The 16,718-nt window shown below is 44.5% G+C and overlaps 1 protein-coding gene across 1 annotated transcript; it reads right to left on the bottom strand.

Moving 5' to 3' along the window:
* Window positions 1-1,235: 1,235 nt before the first annotated feature.
* On the bottom strand, window positions 1,236-9,100 carry LYSMD3 (LysM domain containing 3). Its single transcript, XM_054054818.1, has 3 exons — window positions 8,969-9,100; window positions 7,930-8,697; window positions 1,236-4,932 (listed from the first exon to the last, which is right to left on the bottom strand). Exons 1-3 carry the CDS (start codon window positions 9,098-9,100, stop codon window positions 4,336-4,338), a joined length of 1,497 nt encoding a protein of 498 aa, XP_053910793.1. The 3' UTR covers window positions 1,236-4,335.
* Between the last annotated feature and the right edge of the window lie 7,618 nt (window positions 9,101-16,718).

Here is a 16,718-nt window from a genome sequence, read left to right as displayed (position 1 = left end):
GAGGAAACTCTGGAGCCTAAGGATGGATCCTCCAGAACTTGTTTAAGCATGGCAAGTAAGGCCAGCAGTGGTACAGTTCTGTGCCAAGGCACCTCAGGAACAATGAGACTGGGCTGTGCCAGAGGCAGAGCACTTGCAGCTGGTTTTATAAGCTGGTTCTCTCATTGCTTAGAATTTATTGCAGGACCATAATGCTGGTAAGACTGATCTTTGGGTCTCCACAAACTTTGTGTTTGGACGGACATATATATATATATATATTCAAATATATATATATATATATTCTTAACAGCACAGCAGAAGAACTTTCCTACTTCCTACAAGAAGCCATTGCTTTCAGTGTGTAAGAACATAGCCATATAAGAGCTTCACTAATCACCACCTTATTTTCCATACTGATTTCTTAATCCTCATTTCACAGAACAAACAAGTTCTCAGAACTTTATGCAGAGAATTTCCAAGCTCTCTGAGATGTGCACAGGATAAACCACTAAGGCTCCACTTTGGGTGCACTAGATAAGAGCGCTACACGCAGCTACTGCCAACAAAACACTAGTTATTTTAGTTCACGCACAAAATCTAGCCAAAACTAATATAACTCCTGGCCTCCCGCAATAAAAAAATGCAAAGTATATGGAGCTAAGAATACACTGTGTGTGCCACTTTCACTGCAGTCTAAAATAAAATCTTTATTTTACATACATTATTTTCTTCTAAAAGCAGAGGAGCAGAAGTATTTAAAATAAGACTTGCATCCTCATTCAGGATCATTCCACAAAGTTATATTTACATACTCCAAAATATAGTAGATTTAAAGCATGTACATTTACGTGATCCAACAGTGCAATATGCACTTAAATTTAAAATCAACCTCCTGATCAACAATGTGTTGTGATTAATCTAAACATAATTTACCACAATTGTTTCGGTTTGGGTTTGTTTGTTTTTTATTTTTTTCCAAACAAGCCAGTTTCTAAAAGACTAACTTGATGGTTTCTAACTTAAATCAGGTTTCAGTTGCATACCAAGCAGTTACCCTGTTTATTCAGGGCTGATGTGTGGTGAGGAATTGACAGCTACTTTGGAAAACAAAGATCCCTGCATCCCACAGAAAGCTGATACTTGTCAATCACCAGCATTGGGAGTCCTACAACCTGAGAAAGAGACCTCCTGTACCTTCTGAAACCATAACTCTGGAAATTAAAAATACACTGTGAAATATGCTACATAATAGAACAGTGAAACCACACTAGGCCCCTGGAGCCCAACACAGTTCAGTGAAACAGCCATGCCTTTGTGTATTTCTAATGGCTGCTAATCCCAAGGTAAATTAAGGTCCAGCATACTGAACTCTGTGACAATCTGTCAAGGAGATCCAACACTGTGAACACTCAAAGACCAAGACAAGCTCGAGAACTCCTCAGCTGTACCATGTCGGGATGGAAAGCCACAGTGAACCCACATCTCTTTGCCTGCACTTCAGTAGGAGAGACTTTCCCGCCCAAGTGAAACCACAATCAAATCACTTCCATACCAATGGCAATTTAACACTTTTCTGTTTAGTTACATCCAGTAAATCAGCCTTACGTTGTGTCATCACAATAACTAATTCCCAGTTCTTTGACAATTTCATAGGAAACAGGACAAAGTATTAAAAATGTTGAGTTTCAGAAACAGAATGAAGGCAAAATAAGCTTGCAGAAAAAACCTACACATTATGTACTGAGTTTCTGTCCTAAATAAGAAAACTTTTGTCTCAAAGTGCCAAAGCTCTCTTGTCTGGATGAGAGCAAGCCACCTTTTGAAGTTTTAGCCACAGCAGCTGTATCACATTAGCCACCACAGATTATTTTCATAGAACCATAGAACGGTTTAAGTTGGAAGAGACCTTAAAGCCCATCCAGCTCCAGTTCCATTGCCATGGGCAGGGACACCTCCTGCTGGATCAAGTTGCTCAAAGCCCCATCCAACCTGGCCTTAACACCTCTAGGGATGGGGCAGCTACCACTTCTCTGGGCAACCTGGGCCAGGGCCTCCCCACCCTCATCGTGAAGAATTTCTTCCTAATGCCTAATCTAAGCCTTCTCCCTTCCAATGTAAAGCCATTCCTCCTCCTCCTCCTCCTATCACTACAGAACCTTCAAAAACTCCCTCACAGGTTTCCTGGAGCCCCTTTCAGGTACTGGAAGCTGCTCTAAGGTCTCTCTGGATCCTTCCACTCTCCAGGCTGAACAACCTCAACTCTCTCAGCCTTTTCTCATAGCAGAGGTGCCTTTGGATCATCCTTGTGGCCGTCTCTGGACTTGTTCCATACCCTTCTTATGTTACAGATTCCAGAACTGGACACAGGACTCCAGACAGAGTCTCACAAGAGTGCAGTAGAGGGGTAGAATTCCTTCCTTTGTCCTGCTGACCATGCTGCTTTTGATGTAGCCTAGGGTATGGCTGCCCTACCTAGAGCTGGTACTTTAGTACTCAGGCTGGTGTTACGAGTACATGCTTTTCATTTAAAGAACTATTGGTTCAACAGCTCTTTGAAAACAAGTGCTTTGTGAAATAGGAAGTTCATGCCTGTTTGACATTGCTCCTCTAGTGTGGAAACGATGAGTAGTCACACTATCTCCAAAGATACCACTGTTATCACTGAGTTCAAAAGCCACAGGTCTCTGTTCACAGAGCCAACTGTACAGCATTTACCCAAGCCGAGTCCTGCTTCAGCTTCCATACAACAGGTTAAAAGTTATCCGATTCACGTGCAGACCCTCAGCATGCCAGTGACGAATGTCTGCCCCAAGAAACAATGAGGCACGAGTCTTTACTTTCAAAATTTGATAAAGCACTTTGGAGTACTCCCAATAGTCAGGAAACATTCACTTTAACAGATTTTTCATGCTGAGTGTCTTGACCGAGCATATACAAAGGAAAGCCTGTATTAGTATATTGAAGGATAACAGTATTTTCCCTTTTCTAAGTCTTACTCAAATTAGTTATCTTGGGCTTTGGTAACACAAGCTACTTGGAACAGGGCAATGGAAATCTTACTCCACAAGGCAAAAATAAAAAATTACAGGCAGCATCTAGGGTTTTATTTAAAAATATTCTGAGTACACAAGTACCTCCTTCTTTCTGTAGCAAGAGTCCAGGTTTGGGTTTTTTTGCCCATCTTGCGGCATTTTCAGGTAGGGGAGAAAAGTGGAGAAAAACAAGGCTGTTTGTGAAACCCCGAGTGAAACATTCAAAACCAGAGTGATTGACGAACACGCTACTACGTAAAGAACAAGTCAGAAACTGCACATGGTCTACTCTGCTGCAACTTAAGTTTCTTGCTAGCAGCTCTTAAATCTCATTTAAAGTTGTCTAGGAGAATTCAGGAAAGAGTTAGTGTTTGAGGCTCACGGGCCATGACCATGAGCATACTCAGTACCTACACGGCTGCCGTCTGAAGAACCAGTTGGTCCTGAACTGGGATTATCTGAGGGAAAGAGGTAAGCATAAAATAAAGATGATGGAAGCAGTCACAGCAAGGTGCCATGCAGCTGCACTTCTTTTGTTCTACACACACCTGACCAAACAGAAGTGCAGTCTAGTCCAGTCAGTTTTCAGCAGGATACCACAGAGGGATGTTAAGTTCAAAGCTGCTCTGGCCTGGACTGTGTTGAGGCACAACATCCCATACACAGGCAACAAACTATCCTCCTGCCTGTACAGAGAAGTACTAAAAAATGGGTTGACTACAGGCACAAGGTTTCAGCTTAATTATTAGCTACTGCCTCTGTAAAAGTTGCTGTTAAAGAAGAACTTCATAGTGGCAAATAGTTGTGGAATGATTGGGTTTAAAAAAAAAGTTACTCTATTAGAAAGATAAAATAAAGAGAATGCAGTTTTAACCAACAACTGTAAACCTGGTATTAAAACGTCAAGTGTGCTATGCATTCTATAAATACTTCAAGATGTTTGAAACATAGAATATCCCCAAATGCCCTTTTTAGGGCTGTAAAACATACGGTGAGACTCCTCAGGTGTTAAGTTCAAACTACATTTTTTCACCTCATCATTAATTGAAAAACATATGCCTATCAAAATAGAACGAAAGTGCAAATCTTCACAGAGACAATTTTATACCTTAATTTATATCCCAATCTTGCATTAACAATGTCTCGGGCATATCATGATCCACAGAAATACCCCTGAACCAAGCACTGCCTGTAAAGGCAGTTCACACACTGGTACGCATTTTCTCTGCGTTCCTGAGGCGTGTTGCATTCTGTGGTTTCCCCCTCATCTAATGCTACATTACGTGTCTATGAATAACAGTTGCCTGGGGTTTCCCTGTTGTTAAGGCTGGAGGTCTCCTTGGTTATCCACATTTATAATATTTGCTGGATTCATACCGTTTTCCACTGGTTTCTGATGTGACACTGCTGTGACAAACAAAGGGGAGGATTCCATTGTGGAGTGGTGGCTGACATCTGCTTTCACGAGAACCTCATAATAGAGGAGATAGAAAACTGGAGTAACTATGCCTATAACCAGCATGATCACCACCGCTGTCCACCATCCTATGCCCCAGTCTGCACCATAGTAAGGGTCCTTGCAGCTTTTAGTTTTACCATCAGTTTCAAAGCAGATCTGCTGGGCGGCTAAGGCAGAAACGACTTCGTTAAGGTTCTCTCTCTTTGTATCATTACACTTAACTATTTCTTCTATATCTCGATCCACTTCTTTTAGGAAGCTGCCAGCAGTCTCATTAGCCGAGAATTTATCAGGCGGTGATGTTTCTTGTGCGTCTGCAGGCCGAAGGATGGGTCTCCCTTTTGAAGAGACGTGTGTTTCGGTCAGTACGCTGAACCTCTTCACTGGGATTTTGATAGACCTCAGGGCAAAGAAATCCTGATCATTGATAAGATTGTTAACTCTCTTGATATCGGCAACCTAAAAATAAAACCAAACAGCTTAAATAGCAATGCCCCACTGAACCCGAACACTTTAATGGTAGAAAGTTCCCAAGAAACACAATTGCTTCCTAATAAAACAAAGGCGGTGCCTTTTTTGATTGCGTTTTTTTTTTACCTTTTTAAATCAATACCCATTCAAACAGCATGAACTAAGAGGTCAAAGACCAACTCTGAACAATGTTAAAGCAAGAAGGTAATTATAAGGTAACAAACCTCCTCAGTTCACATAAGAAGACTAAAAGTTACTTCACATATATTCATCTATCAGTGGCAAATGTATCTAGCAACACCTTAGAGCAACTTCCAGTACTGAAAGGGGCTAAAGGAAAGGTGGGGAAGGGCTCTTTATCACGGAGCTCAGGGATAGGACGAGGGGTAATGTTCTAAGCTGAAAGAGGGGAGATTTAGATGCGGTATTAGGAAGAAATGTTTTACTGTGAGGGTGGTGAGGCCCTGACACAAGTTGCCCAGAGAAATTGTAGATGCCCCATCCCTTGAAATGTTCAAGGCCAGAATGAATGGGGCTTGACGCAACCTGAACCAGTGGGAGATGTCCCTGCCCATGGCAGGGGGTGGAACTGGATGGGCTTTGATGTCACTTCCAACCCAAATCTTTCTATGATTCTATGAACTATGTGAAATGAATAGGACTTGATCTTGCAAATGAAGTAAATTACTGTGAGTTCCTAATTAAATTGAAACTTTCCGAGTAAGGAATATTAAAAACTATTAACTTCCAGTTTATCTGGCCACCAACGTGTCTGGATACTCCTCCAGCTTCTGGGGACTAAGCCAGAAACCAAGTGTAATTCAAAACTGTCATCTTCTCTCCTCAAGTCATCTCTCCACTTTCCCTACTATTACAAAAAATTTATTGCATTTTGCTTTCAGTAAGTTTAGATTTTAAGTCTAATGTAAAATACTCTGCAAGGACTTAAGTGCCCTTGGGGAACTGTTCCCTCATCATGGAAGGCAGAGCCACAAGCCTAGCCATAGTGAAGTGCTTAAAAATAAGTAAACAAACAGGGATTGTGCTCTTTAAGATGCACAGTGCCTCAGTTCAGGTCCTTTCTGTCCTTGCCAGGAGGACATCTACCTCAGGAGGAGTTATGAACAGAAAACATGGCAGTTCGGAGACCGTGTTGCTCTGCTCACAGCATGGATGTGGCCAGAAACAGTCAGGGCAATCCATACCCACTGCCTGCACTACCCTTGTCACACGAAGGAGTGTTTCAGTCCCTGGGATGATGTATTTGTTACCCGTACCATGCTGAGTAGGTCAGAGGAGCACACAAGAATGCCAAATGCAGCATTCACCCCAGTGATCCCACCATGACCCAAGCTACACTTTCTGCCTAAAGGCCTGGACCGCTTTTCCACAGTCTCCACCGATTTCCAAAAAAAAGAATAGCACTCAGTCATCTTTTATTTCTTACATTTTGGCCTGATCCAGTCAGCCTGCTCAAAGGACAGAAATGTGGGCTCTGAGGCCAAGAACTGGTTAATGGAGCTGAGGTCTGTAACAATTATGAAAAGTTAAGACTTTTCACGCAACAGGAGGCCCCTGATTCTGCTTCTGCCTGAAGAATTAGTTGACAGCACAACCTGGGTGGATGTGGATTTGGACACTGACCTCCGAAGCATACACAGTGCTCATCACTGACCTGGGAAAACTGGCAATCACAGAACAAACTAGTTCTTGGCAATCACAAACCATTTGCCCCAGATTAAAGAGAACTCAGGAATCATCTTGTCCAATCTTTTTAATGACCTTGTTTAAATGAGATGGCCCAGCATGCTGTCAAGCTGAGCTTTAGAAGTGTCCAGTGTAGAGAAATCCATCACTGCCCTGGGAAGATCATTCCAACTTACCTGTTCTCATGGTGAAACATTTTCTTCTGGAATCTAATCAGATTTTCCGCAGCAGCAACTTATACCCACTACCCCTTGTCTTTTCCACCCCTAACAATGGGGTCTCCATCCTCTTGGCAGAAACACTTTATGTACTGGTGATAAGGTCTTCCCTGAGTCTTCTCCTCTCAAAGCTGAAGAAACCCAGTCTCTCAGGCTTACTTTGTATGGAAGCTTTCCTAGAGCCTCTGCTTTGGACCCTCTCCAGCCTGTCTGCATCTTTTTTTTTGTGTAGCAAGGATAAAACTGGGTGCAGTACTTCACATGTGGTCTGACAAGCACTGATTCAAATCAAGTGATTGACAACAGCCCTGCAGAGAAGGACTTGGAGATGCCGGTTCATGAGAAGCTCAAGATGAGCCAGCAATGTGCACTCGTAGTCTAGAAGGCCAACTGTGTCCTGGGCTTCATCAAAAGAAATGTGCTCAGCAGGTCAAGGCAGGGGATTCTCCTCCTCTACTCTGCTCATGTAAGACCCCATCGGGAGTACTGTGTTCCGTTCCAGAATCCCCACGATAAGAAAGATATGGAACTGTTGGAATGGGTCCAGAAGAGACTACAAAGAGACATGGTTGAAGAGCTGGAGCACTTCTGCCTGAGGTCAGGCTGAGAGAGTTGGGGCTGTTCAGCCTGGAGAAGAGAAGGCTCTGAGCAGACCTTAGAGCAACTTCCAGTACCTGAACAGGCTGCAGGAAAGCTGGGGAGGGCTTCTTTGACAGAGAATGCAGGGATAAGACATGGGGGAATAGCTTTAAATTGGAAGGAAGAAGATCTAGATGAGACATGAGGAAGAAATTCTTCACGATGAGGGTAGTGAGGCCATAGCCCAGGTTGGAAAGTTGTGGCTGCCTCATCCCTGGAGGTGTTCAAGGACAAGTTGTATAGGGCTTTGGACAAAGATGCAGTGGGAGGTGTCCCCACCCGTGGCAGGGGTGGAACAGGACGGGCTGTGAGCTCCCTTTCCAAACCAAACCATCCCCTGATCCCACGCACACTACGAAACGACTCCAACGCACTCCCTCCCAGGACGAGTTCCCGGTCTCCGCGGACGCAAGGGACGTACCGAGCAGCAGTACTGCAGCGCGATGGCGTTCAGCGTGTCCCCGTGGCGGATGTCTCTGCAGAGCAGCACAGTGCCGTCCAGCCGGTCCCTCGAGGCGCCGCGCCGCCCCCGCTCCCTGCCCCGCGAACGCAGCTCCGGCGCCTCTTCCTCCTCCTCCTCCTCCTCCTCCTCTTCCTCTTCCTCGCCCTCGGGCACGGCAAGGGGGCGGGCAATGGCGGGAGGATGCGCTACCGGCAGGTTGCGACCGGCCATGGTGCGTGGAACGAGCCGCGGGGCATCCCCGCACCGCTCGCCCACCACCAGAGCAGCCACCGCAATGGCGCCCTCGCCGCCACGTCCGCACCTCGGGCACGCCCACCGCGCCGCGGGGAGGGGGCGGGGCCACGCGGAGGGCGCGGCCAATGGCGGGGAGGCAGCGAGCGCTGTAAGCGGGGCCAATGATGGGGAGGTGGGCGTGGCCTCTCGGCCAATAGCGGGGAGAGAAGCTTGGCCAATGGCGAAGAGGCAGGGCGCGCTGTGGGCGGGGCCAGGCGAGCTGTGGGCGAGAATCGGGGCTGGGTGGGCGAGGCCAGGAGAGTCTGCGGAGGGGCAACGTTGGAAAGTGGGCGGGGCCTCGCGGCTGGCACGGCCAACGGCGAGGAGGTAGGGAGGGCGGTGGGAGGGTCCAGGAGAGGCTGTAGACGAGACTGGGGCGGGCGGGGCGAGAGGAGGCAGTGGGCGGGGCCAAAGATGGCAGGTGGGCAGTGGAGAGGACAGGTATGGGCGGGGCTATGAGAGACCGTGGGCGTGGCCAAGGGCGAAGAGGTGAGCGGGGCCTCGAGGAAGGCACGGCCAATGGCGAGGACGCAGGGAGCTCCGTGGGCGGGGCCAGGAGCGGGATGGGCGGGGCTGGCAGAGGCTGTGGGCAAAGCCAATGGTGAAAAGGAGGGGTACGCAGTGGGCGAGGCTGTGGACTGGACCACGAGTGAAGTGGGCAGGGCCAGGAGAGGGATGGGCGGGACCAATGATGAGAAGGTAGGCGTGGCCTCGCGGCAGGCACGGCTAATGGATAGGAGTCAGGTAGCGCAGTGGGCGGGGCCAGGCGAGGCCGTAGACTGGACAGGAGGGGGGTGAACTGGACCACGTGTGCGGTGGGCGGGGCAAGGAGCGGGATAGGCAGGGCAATGGCCATCGCGGGGTGGGCGTGGCCAAGCAAGGCTTTGAATGGACCGGGGCGTGGAAGTGGGCGTGACCAGAGCAGTGGGCGGGATCATTGGGTGAGCGGGCGGGGTCAAGTGTAGGTGGGAGGGGCCAAGTGTAGGGTCGGGGGCCTCCTAGCACAGGGCCTGCAGCCTTCAGGTCATCGCTGTGGGCTGCTCTGAACCCGTTCCACCAGTTCCATATCCTTCTTATCTTGGGGATTCCAGAGTGGGACACAGGACTCCAAATGAGGTCTCACAAGAGAGGAATAGTGTCCAGAGGAGTACAAGGGTGATCCGAGGGCTGGAGCACCTCCCATATGAGGACAGGCTGAGGGAGTTGAGTTGTTCAGCCTGGAGTAGAGAAGGCTCTGAGGAGACCTTATAGCAACCTTCCACTACCTGAAGGGGCTACAAGAAAGCTGGGGAGGGACTGTTCACAGAGGCTTGTGGTGATAGGATGAGGGGCAATGGGTATAAACTGGAGAGGGGCAGATTTAGACTAGACATAAGGAAGAATTTCTTCACCATGAGTGGTGAGGCACTGGCACAGGTTGCCCAGGGAAGCTGTGGCTGCCCCATCCCTGGAAGTGTTCAAGGTCAGGTTGGAGGGGGCCTTGGGCAGCCTGATCTAGTGGGAGGTGTCCCTGCCCGTGGCAGAGGGGTTGGAACTGGGTGATCTTTAAGGTGCCTTCCAGCCCAAACTATTCACTGATTCTGTAACTGCAGGTGGGGGTCTCACCAGAGTGAAGTGTAGCAGCAGATTTCCCTCCCTCACCCTGCTGGCCATGCTTCTGTTGCAGCCCAGGACACGGTTGGTTTCTGGACTGTGAGTGCACATTGCTGGCTCATGTCAAACTTGTTGTGTTGGGTTTTTTTTTCAGATTTTCATGAACAACCACAGAAGTTAGGAATGTGTTTGGGGTTAACAAAGGCAGAATGTTTTTATGTATTTACTTTTGAAAACTGAACAAACCCATTCTGGAGACATCTGCCTTTCTATTCTTCTCCAGTGAGGCCTCATCTGGAGCCCCATGTATATTTTTGGCATCCAAAGCACAGGAATAATCAGAACTGTGGAGTGTGTTCAGAGGAGGCCACAAAGATGATCCGAAAGCTGGAGACATCACATCTGAGGACATGCAGAGAGTTGGAGTTGTTCAGCTTAGAGAAGAGAAGACTCCAGGGAGACCTTAGCGCAGATTCCAGTACTTGAAGGGGCTACAGGGAAGCTGGGGATGGGGTCTTGAAAAGGGATCGTAGGAACAGGATGAGGAGGAATTGTTTTAAGCTGAAAGAGTGGAGATTTAAATGGATTATTAAGGAAGAAATGTTTTCCTGTGGGAGTGGTGAGGCATTGGCGCAGGTTGGCCTGAGAAGTCTTGGCCGCCCCATCCCTGGAGGTGTTTGAGGCCAGGCTGGATGGGACTTTGAGCAGCCTGATCCAGCGGGAGGTGTCCCTGCCCATGGCAGGAAGTTTGGAACTGGATGGTCTTCAAGAAGGTCCCTTCCAACATTTTATAACTGTACGATTCTGTATGTATATTGCAGTATCTACCTTAAAATAATGCTCTGTTGTGGTTGAGCGATGGATTGTGTAAAGTTAAAGTATTCCTAAGGGTACCTCAATCCTACTAACCAAATATGATCGAGAAGAAAAGGAATGCACTGCAGTGTAGATGCTCTGTCAATAGCATAGGTGTTCAGTGTTGTAAGTAAGAGAAGACCTTCATGAAAGAATATCAATATTCTCTGGCAGAAGCCAACAGTGAGCACAACCTAGAAGCTGTGTGTATCAGGCAGGTCTGATTACTGCTCTTTGCAGAGAAGCACACCATAGCACTGATATGTCCAGAGGACTCCCTTCCTGTGGGAAGCTGGGCATAGTTAGCAGAAGTCAGGGTTTCTTGCTCTGTATTTCTTAAAACAGTGCCATAGATGCCAGGTGAAATCAGAATTCCCTCAAAACAAAGTTTCTTACACATCAGGAGAACATTTCTAAACTGCTCAGGAACACCACTAGGAATATTGTCTTTTCTTCAGAAGGTTCCATAGCATCTTCCCAGTCAAAGCCTGCTCAGAGATAAGCCTTCTATTTTTATCACGGGTCAGCTTGTGCTGATTAACATCGCTGCACCAAAGACCTTAAATACAGCTGTACACAGAAGCTGCAATGCAACAAAGATAAGCTCAGTTTGTCAGTTTACACAACCAAAGTGTGAACAATCATGCAGTGGTCCCAGAATGATTTTCTGTGTTTCTGGGAATAGTAAAATGCAAGCAGATTGAATCTTCTGCCAGAGGTGTTCCCAGATAGAGCAATATTGGAGGTGGCAAAGCTGAATTAATTTCCCATAAACCCTGAGTTTTCTCCTGGGATCTCAAGTTGACGAAGAGTGATTATAACACCATGAATGAGAATTCCATCTATTAAAAGGCATCGTGCCACATCTGACATAGAATATCTGCAGGACTGACTAGTTTTGTTTTGGTTGTTAAAGGAAGCTTTCAGTAGTAGTGGACGTGAAGCGACTGTGATTGTCTGTAGCTGGGAAACTGATGACTCAGACCCTATTCATGTTGTTGAAAGACAGCTTTATGAGACCCGTCAGAGTTGTGGGTGGACCTGGAGAGGAGTCTGAAGGCAGACTTCATATGCAGTGATGCCTGCAGCGGTGTCTGATGGTTGTCCCATCATACACCACTTATGGCATATCCTTGTGGAGGTTTTCTTTGTAATTTTCAGGTGATGAGGCTGCAGAAGAGGTCAGGACAGGGGATTTCACAATTTCTTTCATCTAAAGAGGTGTACCATCAGGTCAAAAAAAGAACTGCTGAAGCAGCGTTCTGCCTTAGAGGGGGAAAGAAAGTGTTGGAGTTTGCCTTGACCCTGCTACACCCCTGTGTGTAACCGTTTGTAACTGGTGACATTTTCCCATCAATAACAAAAGGGCATATTCCAAACTTGATGAACTAGACTGTAGCTGCGTCGCTCCCATGAATGCTAATAGGAATACGGCCTTTCTCCGTCCCCATGTAAGTTGCTTTGCATATCCTAATAGTGCATTCTCAATGAGCAACAGGGTCAGTGTTAATCACTCCATGGCATTCCAAGAGCGACTGCAGGGATCGCTACATTCCCCTTGGTCATGTTATATCTAGCGAGGCTTCATTGTATCTGGGAAGCTAACTACGCTCATAGGAATGTTAAATATCTTCAGGAATTAATAGAAGAGAACTGTAAAGGAGATATTGGAGGGCTTATATAACTTTTTACTCATTTTTATTAACAATTTTAACAATATTCTTTCTGTCTGGAAATTACATACATGCCATCTGCCACCTTTGTAAGTCTTTAAGTTGGTATATGGTTCAGGACCACAAAGCTAGATTTACATTTAGGTAGCTGATGCCAAGTATCTAAATGCACATTTTAATTGCTTGAATGACATGATAAGATATGGCTTATTAAAAGAGTCACACAGAAATAAATATACAGACTTTGTCTGTCTCTGTTTCCCCTATTGATACTTGGAAATGGTACTAAAATTGTAGGAAATAGGGTCAAGGTGGATCTGCAGCTCCAGTAGGGTCCAAATGAAGTTATTAAGCAGTGTCTGGCTGCAGGATATGTAAGGTGCAGTAAGAGGAGCTATTTAAAAACTATTAAAGTTGTGGGAAGCAAATGCTGGTAAATCTGCAGACACTTCCGGAGCAGTCTGTTCTAGAAGTGGAAGTATTTGTCTGTACGTTTAACTGTAAATACTGTAATCTAGGCTGTGGTCCTAAAAAAATAGCAGAAACCCTTTTTATTTAGCAGTATTTCAACAATTTCGGTCTGAAATGGGTTAAAAATGACCATAAAATTTAATAATTTAATTTAGTATTGTTCTTGGTTGTAATCAGACTAGGTGAAAGTTTATCTTTGGTTTGAGTCTGTTATTTCCCAGTTTCAAGTGTTGCTGCACCCTTTGCCTACTTGACATGAATTGGTTACTTTTTAATTAATTTTATTTAAATTTAATATGTACTTACAATAGAACTATGCTGTGTTCCTTCTATAATGCAGCCAGTAGGGTGCATTTCTTGTTTGATATTTAGTTTTCAAAAATCTGTACAGACCTGCATATTTCTTTCTGATTTACATTTTACTTTGCTCAGCTCGGGTAACCTTTGAAAAAGAAAATCTACAAGTAAGATCACTGGGTTACAGTAAAGACAATTTGCAAAAATGGAGTGTAGACTCTTGTAATTTTATTTCAAATAATACACAGATTTTTTTTCTGTAAGATTCTGAGTTCCTTCTCATATACCTGTGATGATGAATACGAGTTTCTCTGCTGTGGTAACTGAAGCTCTTTTTTTTTTTTATAGCTTGTCATAGATCCCTTCCAGTTCTCACTGGATGAATCTGCAATTGTGCTGAGGAATAGATCTTACTTTTTGATATGTTTTTCACTGAGCACATTAAGGAACCTTATCAGTGCTTATATGTTTGGTTTTTTTTCCCCCAAGGGGACTTTTGCACTATAGTGAAGTCTTTCACTCATTGTTTTTTGCTTTTTTTTTTTTAGTGAATTAAACATTCACAGCTTGTTAACTTTTGCTCTCTGTGTTCACAATTTCTAGGAATTTTATTTATTTGCATTCTGTGTGGGTTATTTTTAACATATGGACACCAGAACTTCATGGAGTTTCATATATCCAGCCCATTGGTGCTACTGACAAGGTAAATTATTTCCCCCCTGCACCCCCAACAGTTGTCACTCATCTACTGCTGATGTGTCTGAAGATCACACCAACTCTCTTTATTTCCCAGTCGCAGCATCACATTGGACTCTCACAGTGGGCTGCTTATCTGCCAGAGTTTCTTCAGATGGAAATGATCCAGAAGGTCATTTGTAAGGTACAACCTATATTTTAGCTTTGAAGGTAGTCATATAATCTAGAATCATGGAATGGTTCGGCTTGGAAGGGACCTCAGAGCCCATCCAGTTCCAACCCCCCTGCCATGGGCAGGGACACCTCCCACTGGATCAAGTTGCTCCAAGCCCCATCCAAGCCGGCCTTGAACACCTCCAGGGATGGGGCAGCCACAGCTTCCCTGGGCAACCTGTGCCAGGGCTTCACCACACTCACAGGAAAACATTTTTCCTAATATCTAGTCTAAATCTCTTTTAGCATGAAGCCTCCCCCCTTGTCCTATCTCTGCACTCCCTGATCAAGAGCCCCTCCCCAACTTTCCTGTAGCCCCCTCCGAGTATTGGAAGGCTTCTCTAAGGTCTCCCCAGAGCCATCCCCTCTCCACGCTGGTCAAAACTAAACTATTCAGCACTGTTAACTTGACTTGTTTTAATGGAACCTGTTTACCAAGTGACCCATATCAATGTAATATTGTTTCGTTTCTTTTGATGTTGACATCACAAACATTGACGTTGTGATTCTCCTGTTTATAGGGAGGGAGTTTTGAGGAGGTCTATTTGCAAACCTTGTTGAACTACACAACAGAAGCATTTGCATTTGTTTATAATGAAATTTATATTTTATTCATAGTCTTTTACTGGAGGATTGCTTTTTGAGATCTATCAGTGAGTTTTTAATCCATTTTACAGCACTGCATTGTGTCTTTGCCATATGGCAATGTGATGAAAAAGTAAGTACTCCAACTATTCAGTTCTGTTATACCAGCACAATTACTGTCATTCAAATTTAGACTCTTTCAGAGTTAAACAAAATTGGAATATTTCTATAGGATTACCTATTTATCCCACTATTTTTTTTAACCTTTTGAACAAAATTGCACATCAGCCTTTACATTACTTTGGCTAGGTTTGATGTCAAGCTGCATTCATGGTCTAAACTTCCATTTGCATCTTTGGAGTTGATTGTTATGGACATCTAAAATATGGTTACGAAACTTGTCATTGTCTTGCCAGCCCAGTGGTTTTCCTGTATGTCTTTAATCTTCTATAATTTATATAGAGTAATTTAAAATCTCTCCTCTCTGGCTCCATTTTCCATAATCTCTGTACTGACTTATTATTTATTTTGTTTGTGATTGAATTTTTACTATACTATTACAGTGAGATCACAGAATCACAGAATAGTTTTGGTTGGAGAAGACCTTTAAGATCATTGAGTCTAACCAAGATGGATGGTCATTCACATTTTTTTTTCTTGATTGTGGAATACTGTCGGTTTTTTCACTTTTGTAAACTCTATTTTTTTAACAGGAAGGAGTTGAAATTTATCTGGTGTTTCTTAAGCACTGAGATGTCAGACTGAAGCTTACTTTGCCTTCTTGCTACTGACAATCAGCCCTTATTGCTGCTATGTTTGTATGGTTACATTTTCACTGATACAGACCTTTCCTCATTTACAGACCCACTGGCACATGAGTTTTTACTGTGGATGTATCCTTTATGGATACATTGCTGTCTAGTGAAGAGAGACCTACAGGGGGGCCAGGGAGTTGTTTAGAATATAGAATCATAGAATGGTTTGGGTTGGAAGGGAACTTAAAGCCCATCCGGTTCCAGCCCCCATGCCATGGGCAGGGACACCTCCCACTGGATCCGGCTGCTCAAGGCCCCATCCAACCTGGCCTGGAACACTTACAGGGAAGCAAATCCCCAACTTCCCTGGCATTCCTAGCATTATGTTCATCTTTTTGTTGTAAGCTCCTCAATGGCTGGAATTGCAGGGTATGCTGAGCAGCTTTTGTACATTAGAGAAGGAAGAGTAGAAGGGAGAGGGAGTAGGAGCAGGGAGGATGTCTGGACTTAAAGGCTCTGAGTCTTGAAAAACTTTAGTATATAAGCAGGTATGGCATTCACCACCTGCTGTATTGTATAAGGTGCCGTCAATTTTCACCCATAATAGCATGCAAGTGTAAAATAAAGTGCTGAATTAATGCTCACCGGTCCTGATATTAGTAATAGTAATCTTGCTGTGCTTTCTTTCAGATTATCAGTGTAATGATGCTGTTAAAGAATGAAAAAAATATTATGTACTATAGCTATCATTAACCTAGAATATTTATTAGTATAGAATTTAAGAAATGGTTGTTCTTCGTGCAAAATGTGTTAGTTTCAGATTTGCCTTTATCTTTGTGTGTCATTTTTAGATAACTATAGCATATTTTAACAGATGTGAAAGTATTTGTGAAGTAAGTCATCTCATTCAACTTTTTAAAGCATTTAGTGTGATTACGAATGTCCAGCTTATGACATAAAGAAGAGAGTGATCTGGTAGACACAGAAGCTCTTTGATGGGAGCATTTTCATGAATTTTAAAGCAGATTCCCTCCACCCTGTTTTCTTACAACTTTTGTCTTTCTATTCGATTCAGTTTCTATACAGGGTAGCAGAATGTGTCAGAAACCTTTAAGTTCTTTCAATGAGTATCAGGCATGTTAAAGACATGATGAGCGATCTCCCATGAGGAAAGACTGCAACACATCCTGCACGACATCAGGAAAGTGTTTACAAGGTATTAATATGCCTACTGTGACAAGATGTATTTAATGGGAAGCAACAAGGAATTTGTTTTATTACTTTTCCTCCACCCTCAAGTAATAAATCCTAAAAGCTTCAATATTGATTCAATGAA

Source organism: Cuculus canorus, chromosome Z, assembly GCF_017976375.1.
Source record: "Cuculus canorus isolate bCucCan1 chromosome Z, bCucCan1.pri, whole genome shotgun sequence".
NCBI classification, from domain to species: domain Eukaryota; kingdom Metazoa; phylum Chordata; class Aves; order Cuculiformes; family Cuculidae; genus Cuculus; species Cuculus canorus.
Note: the sequence above shows the minus strand (reverse complement) of the source record. Positions and strands in the feature narration are given on the sequence as shown.